General features: G+C 42.3%; 1 protein-coding gene across 1 annotated transcript in view; it reads right to left on the reverse strand.

Annotated features, from left to right (window-relative positions):
• Positions 1–7,176: 7,176 nt before the first annotated feature.
• LOC110530970 (adenylate cyclase type 1) overlaps positions 7,177–21,235 on the reverse strand; it is a 49,828-nt gene continuing 35,769 nt past the window's right edge. The window contains exons 8-19 of the mRNA XM_036986062.1: positions 19,186–19,341; positions 14,512–14,706; positions 14,235–14,332; positions 12,817–12,901; positions 12,054–12,143; positions 11,381–11,655; positions 10,077–10,206; positions 9,533–9,649; positions 8,625–8,771; positions 8,440–8,538; positions 8,072–8,311; positions 7,177–7,908 (exon numbers count right to left, since the gene is read on the reverse strand). Coding sequence (XP_036841957.1) covers positions 7,471–7,908; positions 8,072–8,311; positions 8,440–8,538; positions 8,625–8,771; positions 9,533–9,649; positions 10,077–10,206; positions 11,381–11,655; positions 12,054–12,143; positions 12,817–12,901; positions 14,235–14,332; positions 14,512–14,706; positions 19,186–19,341 — 2,070 coding nt within the window. The 3' untranslated portion in view covers positions 7,177–7,470. The remainder of the gene's footprint in view (positions 7,909–8,071; positions 8,312–8,439; positions 8,539–8,624; positions 8,772–9,532; positions 9,650–10,076; positions 10,207–11,380; positions 11,656–12,053; positions 12,144–12,816; positions 12,902–14,234; positions 14,333–14,511; positions 14,707–19,185; positions 19,342–21,235) is intronic.

Consider the following 21,235-nt stretch of genomic DNA (forward strand, 5'->3'; position numbering starts at 1 on the left):
GGGGCTGAGCTCCCTGCCATCCAGGACCTATATACCAGGCGGTGTCAGAGGAAAGCCCTAATAATTGTCAAAAACTCCAGCCACCCAAGTCATAGACTGTTCTCTCTGCTACCGCACAGCAAGCGGTGACGATGCACCAATTCTGGAACAATCAGGATCTTGAACAGCTCCTACCCCCAAGCCAATAGATTAAATAGTCTGGGTAGCTATTTGGTTCATTATTTCACTATCTGCATTGACCCTTATTTTACTCTTTTGACTCATCACATACACTGTTGGCCACCGGACTATTTACATTGACATCTCCCCCCCATTTGTTTTGAACACTGCTGCTACTCACTGTTTATTATCTATGCATAGTCACTTCACACCAACATTCACACCATGTACAAATGACCTCAACAAACCTGTACCTCCACACGCTGACTCGGTACCGGTATTTTTTTACTTTAGTTTGTTTGGTAAATATTTTCTTAACTCTTCTAGAACTGCACTGTCGGTTAAGGGCTTGTAAAGTAAGCATTTCACGGTAAGGTCTACAATTGTTGTATTCGGTGCATGTGACAAATAAAGTTTGATTTGATACGGCTTACTATCTTATTATCTATCCTGTTGCCTAGTCACTTTACCCCTACCTACAGTATATGTAGCTACATACCTACCTCAGTTACGTCATACTCCTGCACTTCAACTTGGTACTGGTACCTCGTGTACGTAGCCAAGTTATCTTTACTCATTCTGTATTTATTCCTTGTGTTATTATATTTCTAATTATTATATATATATTTTTGCCTTCTTGGGAAAGGCCCGTAAGTAAGCATTTCACTGTTAGTCTACAGGACTAGTTACCCTTCAATGCAACAGACTATTGTGCAATAAACCAGGAGAGGACATCTCATTTCGATATTTTTATGATTTACTGTAGATTACTTGTTTTGATATGAGTAGCAATACAATTGATTTTTTTAAATGTGTAGCTCATGAAGGGAATTGTGTTAACTGTGTCCTTGATTCCTTACTAGAACACCACAACAGACTGGTGAACCAGGAGTGTTGAGCAAGCCAGGCTCTATATTGACTTATCCGTTACACTGAGTGAGCCCCTGAAAAACCGCACATCAACACTGGGAAAACATTTAAAAACATTGGCTCACACTCAACATTTGGGAAAAAGTGACATTCCTAGGTTTATCTGTGGAAAGTAATACAGACAGACTTAGTAAACTTGCCATTGTCAGTGACTTTGGGCAGCTGAAGCATAGCAGAGAAGTTGTTATTGTAAGAACCGTGTTGATTCAATGGTTAAGGAATGGAGCTGGAAAAACACATTGAACATATAGGCTTTGAGTCAATCTCAGACACTGACAAGATGTGGGGTGATGTGCATTGGACCAGTTATATGGTGAGGGCAATTTGGTAGGATAGTTCGTTTTTTTCTTTTAGTGGCTGATTCATAGACAGAACATACATTACATGACCAAAAGTATGTGGACACCTGCTCATCGAAAATCTCATTACAAAATCATGAGCATTAATATGGAGTTGGTCCCCCATTTGCTGCTATAACAGCCTCCACTCTTCTGGGAAGCCTTTCCACTAGATGTTGGAACATTGCTGGGACTAGCTTCCATTCAGCCACAAGAGCATTAGTGAGGTCAGGCACGGATGTTGGGCGATTAGGCCTGGCTCGCAGTCGTCATTCCAATTCATCCCGAGGGGGTTCGATAGGGTTGAGGTCAGGGCTCTGTGCAGGCCAACCAAGTTCTTCCGATTTCGACAAACCGTTTCTGTATGGACCTTCCTATGTCATTGTCATGCTGAAAAAGGAAAGGGCCATCCCCAAACCTTTGCCACAAAGTTGGAAGCAAAGAATCGTCTAGAACGTTACTATATGCTGTATGCTCTACCTTGTCACAACACAACTGATTGACTCAAACGCATTAACCTCTTTCAGCTAGGGGGGCACTATTTTTATGTTTGGAAAAATAACGTTGCCAATGTAAACAGACTATTTCTCAGGCCCATATGCTAGAACAGGCATATAATTGACAGATTAGGATAGAAAACACACTAAAGTTTCCAAAACCGTCAAAATATTGTCTGTGAGTATAACAGAACTGATTTTGCAGGCGAAACCCTGAGGAAAATCAAACCAGGAAGTGGCTTCTATTTTGAAATCTCCTTGTTCCATAGCCTGCCTTTGCTCCATTTAAAGGGATATTAACCAGCTTCCTTTTCCTATCGCTTCCTCAAGGTGTCAACAGTCTTTAGACATAGTTTCAGGCTTTTATTTTGAAAAATGAGCGAGAAAGATTACATCGTGTCATTGTATGGCTGGGTGCCAGCAGCATTTTGTATGCGCAACAGAGCTTGGGCAGCCATTGCCTTTCCCTCTCCTACTGAAAAAGACAGTTGCGGTTGATATATTATCGATTATATATTTTAAAAACAACCTGAGGATTGATTATAAAAAACATTTGACATGTTTCTGTGGACATTACGGATACTATTTGGAATTTTCGTCTGTGTTGTCGTGACCGCTCTTTCCTGTGGATTTCTGAACATAACGCGCCAAACAAACGGAGGTATTTTGGATATAAAAATCATCTTTATGGAACAAAAGGAACATTTATTGTGTAATTGGGAGTCTCGTGAGTGAAAACATCTGAAGATCATCGAAGGTAAACGATTAATGTGATTGCTTTTCTGATTTTCGTGACCAAGCTACTTTGATGCTAGGTGTTCATAATGTTTTGTTGAGCGATCAATAAACTTACACAAACACTTGGATTGCTTTCGCTGTAAAGCTTATTTTCAAAATTTGACACGACAGGTGGATTAACAAAATGCTAAGCTGTGTTTTGCTATATTGCACTTGTGATTTCATGAATATAAATATTTTTAGTAATATTATTTGAATGTGGCGCTATGCAATTCAGCGGTTGTTGATGACAATTATCCCGCTAAAGGGATGGGTAGAGTCAAGAATTAAGGAGGAAAGAAATTCCACAAATGAACTTTTACCAAGGCACACCTGTTAATTGAAATGCATTCCAGGTGACTAACTCATGAAGGTGGTTGAGAGAAGGCCAAGAGTGTACAGAGCTGTCATCAAGGCAAATGGTAGCTACTTTGAAGAATCTCAAATCTCAAATATATTTTGATTTGTTTAACACCTTTTTGGATACCTGATGATTCCATATGTGTTATAACATAGTTTTGATGTCTTCACTATTATTCTACAGTGTAGATGAGTAGGTGTGTCCAAACTTTTGACTGATACTGTGTATATATATATATATATATATATATATATATATCATTTATATATATATATATCATTTATATATATTTTTTTGTTGTTGCCTGTTTTACATGTTATTTTGGCATTAATACGTGTCACATATCAGTTTGCATACAATCTTTGAATTAATAAAGCTGCATACTAACATGGTCTCTTTTTACTTTCTTGACTAAGGCAACTCCAAAATGCAAATGTTTCAGTCTAGCTCAGTGCTTTCTGTGGTGGTGGGGCAGCCAGCGGAATATACGGAGCGTAGGGGTTGGTAATGTTCTCTAGTTGCACTGTGATTGGCTCAGTGTTCGGTCACTCATGGGGACACTACTTCAATGCAAAATCCACGGGAAAAGCTTGAAAATTCAAGTGTTGCCATAGTGTTACATTAGAAGTGCCCATCCAAGAAGGCTCAAGGTCATTGGCTACAGATAAAATTACATAAAATCACGTTATATCTACTATAGCTTTGATTGGACTGATCATGTGTAACGCCCTGATCTGTTTCACCTGTCCTTGTGCTAGTCTCCACCCACCTCCAGGTGTCCCTATTATCCCCTGTATATTTATACCTGTGTTCTGTCTGTTGCCAGTTTGTCTTGTTCATTCAAGATTACCAGTGTTTTTCCTGTCAGCTCCTATTGTTTCCCAGACTCTCTTTACTAGTCCTCCTGGTTTTGACCCTTGCCTGTCCTGACCCTGAGTCGCCTGCCGTCCTGTACCTTAGCCCTACCCTGTATTTTCAACCCCTGTCTGCCTCGACCTGTCTTTGCCTGCCCCTGTTGCTACAATAAACAGTGTTACTTCAACAGTCTGCACCTGGGTCTTGCCTTGATCGCTGATATCATGTCAACATCATACTTTCAAAATATTAGCTAGCAAGCTAGAAAACCAGTCATCGTCATGAATCAAGTCGACAATCTACTGGCAAATCCTTTTCAATCCTTGTCATATGAAAATAAATTATAGATAAAATGTATCGGTGCTCATTGGCCATTGGACATAAACATACTACAACAAGTTGGAAATCGCAAAATCAACAATGAGTGGTTTGAAAGGATTTAGTGGTTGCAAAGCAATCACTAGCCCGCTATTCAGTGGAGTGGGTGTGTAGTCCAAGTCTGGGTTTAAGGGTCTCGTTTCCAAACTTTAAAGGATAAACATTCAACACCATGGGACAGAAAAAGTTGAATAAATTGGCCATGCTGTCAATCAAGCATGACTTCTGCCGCATTCAAAACAACTGGAAACTCAGAAATCTCAGACTTCAGCGAGTTCAATACAACTGGGAACTTGGAAAAATACGAGCTCCGACTGGGAAAATACATTTTGAACGGTCATCCAACACGGAATTCCAAGTTGGGAACTCGGGCCTCTTTCTAGAGCTCCGACCTAAATATCACGAACATCATGATTCGACCTTCCGAGTTCCCAGTTGTTTTGAAAGCACCATAAATCCAGAGAATGCCAGACTTTGATGACATAGTTTGATGACAAATTTGCCCACGAAGGGCTGCCTCACCACCTTCCTGGTCAAGGTGCGTCCAAAAATGTATTGTATGCTGCTGCATAAATTATGTAATATGCCAGGGAGATATGTATACTGTAGCTAAGATAGTAATACTAGGTGTATGTTGTGTAGTAAGTTGTTCGTAGCCCATGTGTCTCACCCTAATAATTTGGTCTCTTTCCCCCTCATAACTTAGCCTACTGTTCTGACCTGATTGTGCACATGTAGCCTATAGCCTGTTTTAGAGAAACGTAATCATCGAATATTGTAAGAGCTTTCATTGTCTGCTTATATGCCCCCTTTATTTATCCTAAGGTTCGAACTTGGTGTACAGGGAGAATACTGTAAGGACTTCCAATGTTTGTCTATGGAGATTGCATGTATGTGTTCTCAATTTTATACACCTGTCAGCAATGGGTGTGGCTGAAATAGCCGAATCCACTAATTTGAAAGGGTGTCCACATACTTTTGTATATATAGTGTAATCTACATCCACTTGGACCATGGCGGTCCTGATTTGAAAGGTGATTTGAGGATTTCGTTGAGGGACAAACAACATGCCTATCAAGGGGTGAGCTCATCAAGGACATGGCTTGACATCTCGGAAAGGCAGAATTGCTGAATCTTGGCCTATTTCCTACACCACACACATGCACATCAACAAAGTAAATGTATTTTGTACATCAATAAAGTGTGTTTATTACAAAATCTGAGATAACCCAACTTTACACTGTACAAGATACAACGTTGTTTACAGCTGTAGTAGTCATTTATTTACAAAGTTCTGCGTGTCAAAGTGATGCGCTAAAAAGGCATTTTTCAATCACTGTAAGCATTTATAGAAGTAAGGCAAAATACTTGAAACTTGATGTATTTACATTTTTGCAGATCAAGGGAAAGTCTTCATCTCTCTAACTAATGGTCATAGTCTACAGCATGGGAGTTGGAAACACTGTGATTCTACAGCTGCCACAGATGTTGCTAAGTCTGTACGTATTTGCAGAATACTGTTTTCTCTGTGTGTGTGTGTGTGTGTGTGTGTGTGTATGTGTACGTGTGTACATGTGTACGTGTGTACGTGTGTGCGTGTGTGCGTGTGTGTGTGTGTGTGTCACAAAGAATGTGTGAAGGAGCGAGCATACATACGTATGTGTTGGTGGTTGTGCGTAAGAGAGACTGTTCCAGGTTTGGCATTAACTAAAGTTCTATAGCCTACATCGGGGACTCAAGGATGAGGGCATCGCACTGTGGGTCAAAGCCAACGCACCTTACCCAATGCCTATTTTACCGACCTCCCTGTCCCTTCAAAGCCTTGGCTACAGCCTGCTGCGTGTATAGCCGACACAGGACACACACCCCCACACATAATCCCTATCAGGGCAGAGCAATGGACGAATAACAAGCCTTGATCAATACACAACTCGACAAGTTCATGGATGCAAACAAAGCTATGTCTGACTGTGTGTGTGTTGCACCTGGTTCCCTACATTAGAAATGTAACACTAAGTGACTTACCCTTATGTAAAACCAGACCATTCTGGTTCTAAACAGTCTTACCAAACAGCCATGATTATTTGTTTGGATCCATGAGACTTAAAATATGTCATATGCAGTAAACCATATATCTTGACTATTGAGTGTTTGACCCCCCCCTGACCATGACTTGCTCTAAAAAGCCAGAAACCTAGACGGCAGTAGTGCTCCTTTTGTGAAGGACGAAGTACTAAACAACAGGATGTTAGAGGAGCTCATTGCTTTGGTTTACACTCGACAGGAAACCAGACTAGTCCAGACCAGCACTAACAGGTCATGCACTACTAAAGACGTTGTGTCAAAAGCCTTTTGAGACTTTTTGAATGTATAAAAATGTGTATTTGTGCTATTTCATTTAAGATTTAAGGTCGAACACCCACATGCATACACACATATAAATACTTGTGTATGAATACACACATGCATGCATACCGTATTTACAGTACACGAAAACTAGCCTACTACACCTTGAAGGATGGAATGAATCCTTGGCATAATCAGAGAAGAAGACATAAAAAGTTCTGTCTTTTTAGGTTGATAATACTGGGCTGTGTTTTGTGCATGTCCCCCTGTTGGGAGTGTACACACACAGAGGGACAACACACTATCACCTGGCTGCCACACTCACTCATACTTCTGGTCATGTCACCAGGAGCCTGATGTTCCAATGCTGGTAGCCGGAAATCTTCAGTTGATTGTGTTTGGTTGCAAACAGTGGCAAGTCACTATTTATGTAACAACAAACTCAATCAAGTCTGCGTGATTTTATCGTGCAGCCATCCTAGGCGTGATTGTCCAGTTGTCAATCAATCAATCAAATTTATTTTATATAGCCCTTCGTACATCAGCTGATATCTCAAAGTGCTGTACAGAAACCCAGCCTAAAACCCCAAACAGCAAGCAATGCAGGTGAAGAAGCACTGACCATCCTCAGAGACAGGTAACTCCTCGAGGAGCATCCCGCCATTGTGCAGTGGGCTGTCCCAGTATCCCAGTGTACCATTTACCCACAGGAGACCCTGGTTCAATCTTTAGTGGTACCCCCAGTGACTCCTGACGGATGTGATAGCCCAGGACGGGGAGGTCTGGAACTCAAGTTTACAACAGTGCGGCACTTCTTCTTTCCACCTCCCTACACAGCCAATTCTTTCACCCGTTCCACCACCACTCCTCCCACATCTACATCTGTCTCCTCTTCTTCATCCTCCTCTCCCAGTGTGGGCACACAGGGTGAGGGCAAGCATGGCATGGGGTGGATACTGACATTGACACTGGGGCTAGAGCTGCTGTTACCCGTGCCACCGAGGCTAACCATGCTGGCGCGAACTGTGAAGCTGGCGACAGAGTTGACACTGCCCAGTTTGGTGGGAACGCTGGCCTTGCCGCAGGAGTGGGCACGGCGGTTCAGGCTGGCAGAGCGCACCACGGAGGAGGTGGTGGCGCAGCCCGCGCTGTGGACCTTGCCCTCCAGGAAATAGGTGAGCATCTCACCCTTACCCTTCACGCTAACCTTCCCCCGGCACACCAGGTCGTAGTTATCCCCCAGGATACGGTACACATCCTCTGTTACCTGGGGGAGAAAAGGAGGGAGCGCAAGAGAAAGAGAGACAGGGAGGGAGAGAGAGAGAGAGAGAGGTTAAACCACTGTCATACAGATAGATTTACTCACCAACACCAATCTACTCCGGGCCAATCCTCAAGCCTCAAACATAACTCCTAATTTAATACGGTACCTGTATCTTGCCAGGGACTCCGGTGCTGTCCATGCGACTGGCCACGTTCACTGTGTTCCCCCAGATATCATACTGAGGTCTCCTGGCCCCGATCACCCCCGCCACCACCGGACCCACATTGATACCCACTCTCAAGACAAAGTCGTTGTATGACTGGTAGTTGATTTCATCCAGCACATCAAACATCTCAATAGCATAGTCTGCAACTGTGCTCAGGTGATCATAGACAGATCTTTTGTCCTGTAGAAAGGAAGTAAGAATATATATACTGTATGTCATAATCATTCATTCATTGTCCTTGTTATATTCATATGTTTTATTTATTTATCAAACATGTGCAAGCATACACACACACACACACAACACACCTTTGTTCCGATGGTGGGGACTAGACCCACAGCTGCCATATACGTGCTGCCAATGGTTTTGATCTTCTCAATGTCCTTATAGCAATCTTTATCCATGAGCTGAGGAAAAAGAAACAAGATTCACAGCCATACACAGAAGAATAGAACACATTCTCCCAGTTAAGTAGCAGCCGAAAGGGCCTCACCTCGTCAAAATCAGCGATGATTTCATTGAGTAGTCTCAGACACTCTACTCCCATGTTGTTCCCATCCAGCTCAATGTAGAAGTCATTGAAGTTGGGGATGGAAGCAAACAGCACTCCGACTTGGGCATAGGACTGGTAATACAGATCCTATAGGAGAACAGATAATCACCCTTAGGCCATACATATAGTGCATTCGGAAAGTATTCAGACACCTTTACTTTTTTCCACATTTTGTTACGTTACAGCCTTATTCTAAAATTGATTCAATAATTTTTTCCCCTCATCAATCTACACAAAATACCCTATAATGACAAAGCAAAAACAGGTTTTTAGAAATGTTTGCAAATGTATTACAAATAAAAAACTGAAATATTAAATTTACATAAGTATTCAGACCCTTTACTCAGTACTTTGTTGAAGCACCTTTGGCACCGATTACAGACATTCAGAGACTTGTTATGAAGACACTATTGTGTTGTCTTGTCTGTGTGCTTAGGGTCGTTGTCCTGTTGGAAGGTAAACCTTTGCCCCAGTCTATGTTCCTGAGCGCTCTGGAGCAGGTTTTATCTCTCTGTACTTTGCTCCTTTCATCTTTCGCTCAATCCTGACTAGTCTCCCAATCCCTGCTGCTGAAAAACATCCACACATCATGATGCTGCCACCAACATGCTTCACCGTAGGGATGGTGCCAGGTTTCCTCCAGACGCTTGGCATCTAGGCCAAAAAGTTCAAAATGTTCTATCCTTTATGAAACATCAATGCTGTCTGTCTGTCTGCCTGCCTCTGTCTGTCTGCCTGCCTGCCTCTGTCTGTCTGCCTGCCTCTGTCTGTCTGCCTGCCTCTGTCTGTCTGCCTGCCTCTGTCTGTCCGTCTAGCCGCCTGTCCGTCCGTCCGTCCATAGGACTCACCATGTTTCTGGGGTTGGACAGGAGGAAGTGTTGAGCCACGTGAGCAGGAAGCAGGTTGAAAAGAATCCGCCTGTTGTCCAGCTTGACCTTCTCCATGCCATCCCTCTCCTCCTCTGCCTGACAATGCACACACACACCCACGCACGAACAAATACCATATACTAATTTGAATAAAACTGGAACATTACATTCACCCCACAGTACAAATCAAGCCTGCAGTTCAAGGTTCTTACCATAAGGTGTCAGTAAAAGCTCTAAATGTACTCCAGGACTGAGGTGGTAACAGCCAACGTTATGGACAAGGAGCACTAGGTAGAATCAATAGCTATAAGTTCCAAACCATAGAATTAAGAATTAGAATATTATATAGCAATGTAATAGGATCTCTATAGTCCCAACCTAAAGCCAGCCCCTACTAGAGACCTATCGTTGTCCTATCGTAACTAACATTCCAATATCAGACACCACCACTCTGCCCGCAGCTTTAACAGCCAATAGCCTGGCACTGGCTGTTACACACAGTGACACACACACAAACACACACCTGTGTGGCCCAAAGAAAATCCAGTCGTAGTTTGAGGTCCAGTTGTCTGGAGTGGAGGGCCAGGGCACTGGTGAACAGCAGCAGGGATAGGATGGGCTCATATCCCCGGATCTGGAGATTAGACCCCCCACTGTGGGACAAACCAACAGAGAAGTCAGCAATATAAGTAGGTACACAGTTAGACTGTACCACATCATAAATTAATAGGGGAAGTGGGGAGCTGTGGATAGACCAACTGAGACGTCAGCAACATGATACTGTAGGACGGTCCCACATCAGTAATAAAAGGGGGAGTGGGTGACCAGATAAATACAGTGGGCAGTACAACTTCACAAGGGGGATGTGGAAAGAACCCCCACTTTGTGAGAACCAACTTTGATGTCAGTCAAATGTTATGTTTAGTATGGATCCCAAACCAATCCAAATGTGGTATGCATCAGTCAGAAAAACGATTCAAATGTTATGAATCGGGGAATCCCATTCTTTAATTAGTTTCTTTTTACCTTCCGAAAAGACCTCATATTTTGTGACCACTGATGTGTCCTCTTCTTCAGTGTGTTATGTTGACTGTGTTGACAGTCATTGATCTACATGTCATTTCGAATGCCGAGAACAACCCTATGGAATATCAGTAGCCTGGTCAAACTGTACACCGTGCCAGCTTCGCGCACTGACCATCGCCAGGAGGAAGGCGGCCTGTTTCTGATTTAGCAAATCTGAGCGGCACCTTCAGCATTCAAATGCTAAAATGGCATGTGTGGTACTAGGCTTTATTAGTTATGTGACAACCTGTGTCATTTGATAGGTTATGGTTATCTGTTCACTGTTGAAAATGGTGTTTTACCAGAATAAAAGGAAACTAATGGAGACCCAACTCTCATGTGGCTATATCCCACCTGCTGAACGAGGCTAATTGATTTTATTTTGATTGTTCGGGTTCACCATCAGCAATCGTCTTTGTAGTTTTGCTTTAAAAAAAATCTGTTTATATGATGATTTTTATATGGAGAATGGAAAATGAATGTGTTTATGCAACAACAAATTGCATCGAATCGTTCTTGAATCAAACCGAATTGCACCGAATCGTTCTTGAATCAAACCGAATTGCACCGAATCGTTCTTGAATCAAACCGAATCGCATCGCATTTCAAACTAAAATGCATTGTTCCTGTATCGTATCAGAGCCCATGTAATCTAGATACGTATCGATTCATCTTGAAAGGGAAAGATACACATCCCTAGTAAATGTGTGTCTCCTCTCTTTCACCTGACAGTGTGTGTGTATGTTCTGTCTTCTCTCTTACCTCGCGGTGCGTCTGAATCCGCTGAGCTCCAGCACAGTGACATACAGCACCCCCAGGAGGAGCAACAGTGCCATCTTTGGCATCCAGGATACGCGCAGGAAGAGCGCCAGTGTCAGCGTGCCCACAACGCATGACAAGAAAGCGTAGCGGGCACCGTCACATGGCAGCTCCATCAAAGTACGGTTGAAGCTGCGTAGCGGGCCTGCTGTATCCATGTTGACAATGGAGCTGTTGGAGTGGTGAGGACTACCCCACAGCCACGGCATGCAGCCCACCTGGGAGAAAAACATAGGAGAGGAGAGGAGAGGAGAGGAGAGGAGAGGAGAGGAGAGGAGAGGGGAGGGGAGGAGAGGAGAAGAGAGGAGAAGAGAAGAGAAGAGAAGAGAAGAGAAGAGAAGAGAAGAGAAGAGAAGAGAAGAGAAGAGAAGAGAGGAGAGGAGAGGAGAGGAGAGGAGAGGAGAGGAGAGGAGAGGAGAGGAGAGGAGAGGAGAGGAGAGGAGAGGAGAGGAGAGGAGAGGAGAGGTGGCAAATGTTAATACCTCTCGAGCAGTAATTCAAAGGTTGGTTCTTTGCATATTTGATTGACATGACATTTACATTCATGTGTTCAAGAGTACTGCAATGAATATAATGAGTCTAGGTGGTTTAGTGCCATGTTGTTAACCCTACTTACCACACAGGCCTGGGCTACAGCATAGATTAAGAGCACTATGAGAACACACAGAACAGTACGGATCTGAATAGTGAGGCACCCTGGAAAACACTGAGAGAGAGAGATTGAGAGAGAGATATTGAGAGAGAGAGAGAGAGAGAGAGAGAGAGAGAGAGAGAGAGAGAGAGAGAGAGAGAGAGAGAGAGAGAGAGAGAGAGAGAGAGAGAGAGAGAGAGAGAGAGAGAGAGAGAGAGAGAGAGATTAAGGAGAGAGAGGGAATAGACACAGAGAGAGAAAGAGATTAAGGAGGAAAGGGGAGGGAGACTGGTAAGAATTTGAATTTGAAAATACATTACATTTGTATAATATTAGCTGAGGGGATTGGGAAAGTCGGAAAAAGTAAAACTGTCAACCTCAACGAAAGCTGAAATTAATAGACTTAGCATTGAGTTTGAAGGAAAACTGAGTGTGATTTGCAAAGTTTTCTGAAGGCCATTGACATCAATATACATACACCAGATTCCCATTATAGACTACTTATGAAAATATAATTGAATATTTGCCTATTTAAGCTGAAATGTTTTATATTTGCTAAATTAAATTTACCAGCACTAACATATGACAAATTATTTATAGCTTGAGCCAAGAGTTTCTCGTGGCCAATTGACCTGCCAAAGGAAAACTACTTACAGCTAATGAGCCAGTCAAAAAAGTGAGTGAGTGAATAAGTAAAAGAACGACATGTTAAATCAGATGGTGACCAAGGCATCAAGCAGGCATTTACCTGTAATTTAGTGACATGCAGGTACATGATACAAACTACTAGGAAACAGATGCAGGTGACCAGTAGGACCAGAACCACTGTTCCCCTGGTGACAGAAGCAGGAGAGAGGAGGAATAGAGTGGAAGAAAGAGGGGAGAGAGAGAGAGGAGAAGAAGAAGGGGGAGAGTTAGTGGACAGAGCCTGTGGAAGTCAACTGAAAAGGCAGCAGAACCAAAGAGAAGAGAAAGATATAGTGTGTTCTGCGGGGGGGGGGGGGGGGGGGGGGGGTGAATGGCAAGCAACTCTAGTTGCTAGAGGGGTGGGAAGGGGTGGGGTTGGGGGACGGGAGGTTAGGTGTGGAGGCTCACTTCTTTTTGTTTATTTTCCTTTACATACTAAATGTATTATTATTATTAGTTAACTCTGTAATATGGTCATAATGATCAATACTTTGTATTTATGTACCTTTTAAAAACAGTTTTCTCTTCTTGAGTAGCAGCCCACAGGTGAATATGAACTGAATATAAAATTATATGAATTTCTATATTGTACCAGTAATACCCACTCCCCACCCGCCCATAAAAAAAGGCAAAATAAATAAACATTTGGTCACAAAAATAAATAAATCATACAATAAAATGAAAGTGGGAAAGAGAAAGCTGCAGAGGGAGCTGCAAAGAGATATACAGAGAGAGCTACAGAGAGAGATACAGAGAAAGATACAGAGAGATACAGAGAACGATACAGAGAGCTGCAAAGCTGCAGAGCGATACAGAGAGAGAGACACAGAGAGAGAGCTACAGAGAGAGCTGCAGAGAGAGCAACAGAGAGAGCTACAGAGAGCTACAGGGAGAGCTACGGAGAGAGCTACAGGGAGAGCTACAGAGAGAGCTACAGAGAGAGCAACAGAGAGCTACAGAGAGAGTTACGGAGAGCTACAGAGAGAGCTACGGAGAGAGCTACAGGGAGAGCTACAGAGAGAGCTACAGAGAGAGTGTGTTGCTGTCAGACATCATATAGTAAAATGAAAGAGAGAGATCGAGGGAGAGAGTGAAAGAGAGAGAGAGAGAGAGAGAGCTACAGAATGAGATGCTGTCAGATATCCTCTAAAAATGTAATGCATACTGAGAGAATAGAGGAGTAGGATGACACCTCTAATAATCTAATACATATTGTGGTAGGATGATATCCTCTAATAATCTAATACATACTGTGGTAGGATGATATCCTCTAATAATCTAATACATACTGTGGTAGGATGATATCCTCTAATAATCTAATACATACTGTGGTAGGATGATATCCTCTAATAATCTAATACACACTGTGGTAGGATGATATCCTCTAATAATCTAATACATACTGTGGTAGGATGATATCCTCTAATAATCTAATACATACTGTGGTAGGATGATATCCTCTAATAATCTAATACATACTGTGGGATGATGAGAAAGTAGACAAGGCCGAACAAGGCAGCTAGGATTAGAGAGAGGACAACAGCGCTGGAGAAGTACTCATCATGTAGCTGGTGGTACTGTCAGAGAAACCAGAGAGAAGGATGGCTCAGATATATGCAAAACAATGAATTATGCAGACATGGATGCAATGTCTATGAAAGAGTCCGATTCAAAAGTCATTTTATTCCTTATGTTGCAGAGTGTGCAGTTGTGTGTGTGTGTACATGTGTGTTGTAAGTGCAGTACAGTAACTCACCCTCTGCTCGCGCTCAGAGCACTTGTACATGAGTGTAAGGAAGTTGAGGTCAGCTGTGTCCGACTCTGTCTGCCTCGCCTCGATCAGACGACCAATGTAGCGGTTGACCCGTGTGCCCGGGCTGGCCTGGCTCACGTTAGCTGACACCGAAGTCCGGTTCCGCAGTTTATCTGGAGCCGTCCGCAGGGCCCTCCGCTGTGGCACAGCATTGTGGGAAACGGAGTCCTGACTTAACTACGTTCAGAGGGTTTGATACCAGCTGTTCAAAACAATGGAGCTTGGAGGAAAAATACTACGGGGCTTTTACTGTCTATTGTTGAGGATCACTGCGGGGTAGAGAAAGTTTATATCTAACTGCATGTAGGTAGGGTTGTGACGATACCAGTATCGCAATATCGCAATATTTGATTTTCCATGTCAAAAAATAAAACACAAAGCTGAAGGTCTTTGGACCTTAAAAACCTACTTTAAGTCAAATATTCTGTGATGTAGGTGTTTTTAAAGAAAAAAGACTCTGGAGGACAACATAATAACGTTTGTTTCAAACATTAGGGCTATTTTACTGAAGAAATGAAATCTACCTCATTGTTTTGTTTCCTTGCCACGATACGTTTGAGTATCGCGTTACTGGTATTGTGACAACCCTATTTAGCAGGTATATCACAAACCATTCAACAACAATATTGACCATGGAGTAAGAAGAGATTTGTTCTAATTGTATTCAAAAAGGGCAATGAAACAAAGTCAATCATTGTGGTTGACTTGACTTCACATTTGTCAATAACTGACATCAACTTAATAAATGCTTAACTTCACACAACAAACAAAAATCCATTGTTCCCTCTACAGTTCAGTTAACATTCATTGTTCCCTCTACAGTTCAGTTAACATTCATTGTTCCCTCTACAGTTAACATTCATTGTTCCATCTGCAGTTCAGTTAACATTCATTGTTCCCTCTACAGTTAACATTCATTGTTCCCTCTACAGTTAACATTCATTGTTCCATCTACAGTTCAGTTAACATTCATTGTTCCCTCTACATTTAACATGCATTGTTCCCTCTACAGTTCAGTTAACATTCATTGTAGGTATTTGGACATAAATAATGGACATTTTCGGAACAAAACAAACATTTATTGTGGACCTGGAATGCCTGTAGTGCTTTCTGATGTATATCATCAAAGGTAAGGGAATATTTATCATGTCATTTTTTGTTTATGTTGACGCCATCTTTGCGGCTGTGGTGTTTTTACTTTTGAGCGCCGTCTCAGATTATTGCATGGTGCTCGGCGGTCATCGTCACCTTCCTACTAGCCGCCACCGATCCCTTTTTCGTTTGTCTGTTTGTTTTGTCTTATTAGTTTCACCTGTGTTCTGTTGTATGATTTAATGAGCTTCCCTATTTTAAGTACGTGTACCCGCCCTTGTTTTGTGCAGGATTGTCTTTATGTTACGTGTGTGCGTTTTAGGTAGAGTTGGATATATTTTCAGAACTTGGCACCCTGTGTTTTTGGGTAGTCACTTTGTTGTCCGCGCCCTGTGTTGTTGGGCTTCTCATTTTTGTGTGCCGTATTAAAGAGCACTTTTCACAACTGGAACTCTCTGCGCCTGATTCCTTCACCCACCTAGTCCCGCGTGACAGTTGAATGATGTGGCTATGCAAAATCACTTGATGTTTTTGGAACGAGTGAATCTAACGCGCCAATGTAAACTCAGATTTTTCGAAATAAATATGAACTTTATCAAACAAAACATGCATGTATTGTGTAACATGAAGTCCTATGAGTGTCATCTGATGAAGATAATTCAAGGTTAGTGATTAATTTTATCTTTATTTCTGGTTTCTGTGAATGCTATATTTTGCTGGAAAATGGCTGTGCTTATTGTGGTTATGTGGAGACCAAACATAATCGTTTGTAGTGCTTTCGCTGAAAAGCTTATTTGAAATCGGACACTTTGGTGGGATTAACAACAAGAATAGCTTTAAAATGATATGAAACACATGTATGTTTTAGGAATTGTAATTATGAGATTTCTGTGGTTTGAATTTGGCGCCCTCTATTTTCACTGGTAGTTGTCATATCGATCCCGGTATCAGGATTGTAGCCATAACAGGTTAACAGTCATTGTTCCCTCTACAGTTCAGTTAACAGTAATAGTTCTCTCTACAGCTAACATTCATTGTTCCCTCTTCAGTTTACATTCATTGTTCCCTCTACAGTTCAGTTTACATTCATTGTTCCCTCTACAGTTCAGTTAACATTCAGTGTTCACTCTACAGTTCAGTTAACATTCATTGTTCCCTCTACAGTTCAGTTAACAGTCATTGTTCCCTCTAAAGTTCAGATAACACTCGTTGTTCCCTCTACAGTTAACATTCATTGTTCCCTCTCCAGTTCAGTTAACATTCATTGTTCCCTCTACAGTTAACATTAATTATTCCCTCTACAGTTCAGTTAACATTCATTGTTCCCTCTTCAGTTTACATTCATTGTTCCCTCTACAGTTCAGTTAACATTCGGTGTTCCCTCTACAGTTCAGTTAACATTCATTGTTCCCTCTACAGTTAACATTCATTGTTCCCTCTACAGTTCAGTTAACAGTCATTGTTCCCTCTACAGTTAACAGTCATTGTTTCCTCTACAGTTAACATTCATTATTCCCTCTACAGCTAACATTCATTATTCCCTCTACAGCTAACATTTATTCTCTGACCCAATTAAACACCCTTTTTCTTAAGTGTCCATAGGAAGTAAATATCATTATTATGTGGGGCAGCAGAGCAGAAGCAGTGATTTAACACCAGAGAAGGAGGATACATCCCAGATGGCACCCTATTCCCTTCATAGTGCACTATATAGGGAATAGGGTGCCATTTGGGACGTCGCCTGAGTGAGTCTTCCTGGATGAAGGCAGAAAGCCATTGAGCTGTACCACAGTATCACAGTGTGAGAGCCAGTGGGTAGGCAAGGAGAGGTTGGAGAGAGTGGCAGGGGGGTGACAGAGTGAATGACGAATGTTGCAGAAGGTTAACACACACCCCATTGACTTCATCCTCATCATCCTTCATCCTTTAACACCTCTCGCTTTTTGTTGGTTGTTTCGGAGGTGTGTGTGCATTAATTATGCTAATTAGTATGTATATGTCTATGTTAAAAGCCGTCTTTCTCTCTCTCTAGTCTCTCTCTTCAGGTTCTTCCTCTATCTCCCACTCTTTCTCTTGCTTTGTCTCTCTCTCTCTCTATTTGTCTCTCTATCTTCCTCTCTCTATCTCCCACTGTAATATATTCCCCAGAGGATGTGAACTTCTACATATGACCCAATCGTTTGGAGATGGTCTGGGGAGCATAGGACAGTCATCACATCATACACCCACGCCTGCTCTGAGCGTACTCATCGTTTCTCTCCTTCCTCCTCTCCTGTCACCCTCTATCTCTCTCTCTCTCTATTTCTCTCCCCAAGTCTGTGTCATTTCCAACAACCTGGAGAGAGAGTTTGTGTGTGGCCTGAATCCTAATCTTTCATTCTGTGTCAAGTATATTTACACTTTGTCATTTTCCTCTCCTGTGTATTGTCTTGTCTATGTCTACATGTTTTCATCCAGGGTTATCACGAAGTAAATGGAAACAGTTTCAAACTGTTAGAGATGATCACATGAACTTTACATAGTCACAGCTCTATGACATATTACATAAGTGTAACCACATAGAGGTAGGTGAGTGTACCAAGTTTTATGCTTTTATCTGAAAGTGCAATATTAATTTGGTTCTCCTCCTTTTTCCACACACACCCACACAGACCTGAGCATCTGCATTTAAATACCCTGAGCATCTGCATTTCAATACCCTGATTATCTGCATTTCAATACCCTGATTATCTGCATTTCAATACCTTGAGTATCTGCATTTCAATACCTTGAGCATCTGCATTTAAATACCCTGAGCATCTGCATTTAAAAACCCTGACCATCTGCATTAAAATACCCTGGCCATCTGCATTTAAATACCCTGACCATCTGCATTTAAATACCCTGACCATCTGCATTTAAATACCCTGGCCATCTGCATTTAAATACCCTGGCCATCTGCATTTAAATACCCTGGCCATCTGCATTTAAATACCCAGACCATCTGCATTTAAATACCCTGGCCATCTGCATTTAAATACCCTGTTCATCTACATTTAAATACCCTGAGCATCTGCATTTAAATACCCTGAGCATCTGCATTTAAATACCCTGACCATCTGCATTTAAATACCCTGAGCATCTGCATTTAAATACCCTGAGCCAGAGTTGAACTGTAGCCAGACCTCAGGATTTCTTCACAAGAATAGCAGGTCAAGTAAACACACTGACACTTAGCCAGATTACCACAGGATTTGAAAGTAAGCTGATGAAGGTCAACTAAGTCTAGGTGGCTGGGACTCCTCATCGAGGACACACACACATTCCCCCCACACACACATGCACGCTCGCACACACTTGCACGCACACACACACGTGTGTGCTATGTCAACACACACATGCGCATACAACGCCTCTCCCTGTTTCTACATTCCCTAACACAATACACACTCATGTACACACAAAAACACATTTAATGTATACACACACATACAACTTCTCTGTCTCTACACTCCCTTACATAACACAAACACAGAAAGCCCTTACCTTGTCACCATCCTCACAGTTCATGGCGTTTGAGAAAGGTATCTCGGCCTTGAACATCTTCCTACAGTGCATGAGCTGCACCAGCAAGTAGCACACCGTCTTAAACTTCATCTTTTTGGCAGGTTTTATATCCGAAAGAATCAATCCTGGGAATATCTGTCAACAAACAAGCAGTGAGAGCAGGTGTTAAGATACACACTATGATACAGGAGATACACTTCAGTAGATATGGTTTCAACCCAGATTACAGAACACAAACACAAACACACAACTGTGTCGTCTCTTTTCTCTCTTAGATGAAGTAGAGTTGTCGGTGCGTCTATTAAGAGGATTAACCAAATCTGTGTCTTAAAAGGCACCCTATTTCCTATTTAGTGCACTTGTTGAAACGTGGTGGACTTCATGGAGAGTCATTTGGGCCACAACCTTAGTCAAGGGTCCCACCACTCACAGAGGAGGAGAGTAGAGAAAGACAGGGTGGTTGAACGGCCCTCTGAAACACGGTGACACTGCTGTAAAGGTTAATGTAAGGATCCACATACATACACTTTTACATCATGTGAAACCTGGTGGATAACAGTGCACAATTGCTAAAGAAAAGTTGTGCACTCATCTCTCCTTCCTTGTAGATTTATTAGCCAACGCTTCGGCTGAAGAGCCTTGACTGTTTCATTTATCTTCCGCTAGTCAGCAGTCTCAGCACCACACCAGACTGTGCATTGTTCATTTCTTTACAGTGTACCATTGGAATAGCCAAGCAGCATATAATAAATACACAGGCGTCAGACATCCGGAAGTCAGATCCTCTCTCCAGACCTAATAAAGTCTGCAAGACGAGGGTAGGGTAGGAGAAGGAGATAGCAGGAGAGGAGCTAGATAGATCCCGACGAACAGTCTTGTGCTGACGTTGCTTACAGAGGCAGTTTGGAACTCCGTAGTGAGTGTTGCCACCGAGAACAGACCATCTTTACGCACTTCAGCACTCGGCGGTCCCGTTCTGTGAGCTTGTGTGGCCTACCACTTCGTGGCTGAGCCGTTGTTGCTCCTAGAAGTTTCCACTACACAATAACAGCACTTACAGAACATCAGCGAGACTGTAAGGGAACCCATCTCATCTGAACAACCCTACCAACGTGAGGGAGTGACAACTCAATGAAAACGTACCAAACACTTTCTAGTATACACACAGCATATGGAACATGTAGGCCTACTCTAATACAGCACTAAAGTACTGTCTTTCCAGACCTATTAAGATGAAAATGCAGGCTAATGAGAGGTTAAGTCTTTTTAAATCTGGATGTAAAATTGACTATCTATCCTAACTTCTGGCAGTCTTACTGCATCTGTCCATGTGCAGTATGCCAAGGTTATGTGCAGTTCATGTATATATTTCCAAGTATTTCCAATGTTATGTCGAGTACTGTATATCCAAGCATGTTCAAGTATGCCCAAGGTTATGTCCCATACTGTGTTTCCTAGTCCAACTAAGAATGCTAATATAATAATTTAGTAATAATTTGGTGGTTGCTTATATTTGTCCTATTTCACAAATGTACAATTGATACGTACGTGTGAATTATAAATATATTTTTTTGCATATCCCAACTCCCCCTCAGACAGTGTGGTCACGGCCAGGGTCAGTCATTATCAGTGACGACCTTAGAGCAATTAGGGTTAAGTGCCTTGCTCAAGGGCAAATCGACAGATGTTTCACCTTGTCGGCTCAGGGATTACAACTATCGACCTTTCGGTTACTGGCCCAATGCTCTAACCGCTAGGCTACCTGCTGCCCAAAATGCGAGTTCCCATACCGGGAGTTGAACCCGGGCTGCCTGGGTAAAAACCAGGAATCCTAATGGCTAGACAACTGCGAGTAGACTTACTTCATGTTCCACAGATGTCATCACTGAACCTAAGTTAACTACTATAAGACCAAATGAGATCTGTGTCCTAAAATGTGTCTATTTCTACTTTGCTTCATAATGTAAACACACATAAACACTCATCCTCACACACACATACAAACACCTCTAATCCTACACACACATAT

This window comes from Oncorhynchus mykiss, chromosome 8, assembly GCF_013265735.2.
Source record: "Oncorhynchus mykiss isolate Arlee chromosome 8, USDA_OmykA_1.1, whole genome shotgun sequence".
NCBI classification, from domain to species: domain Eukaryota; kingdom Metazoa; phylum Chordata; class Actinopteri; order Salmoniformes; family Salmonidae; genus Oncorhynchus; species Oncorhynchus mykiss.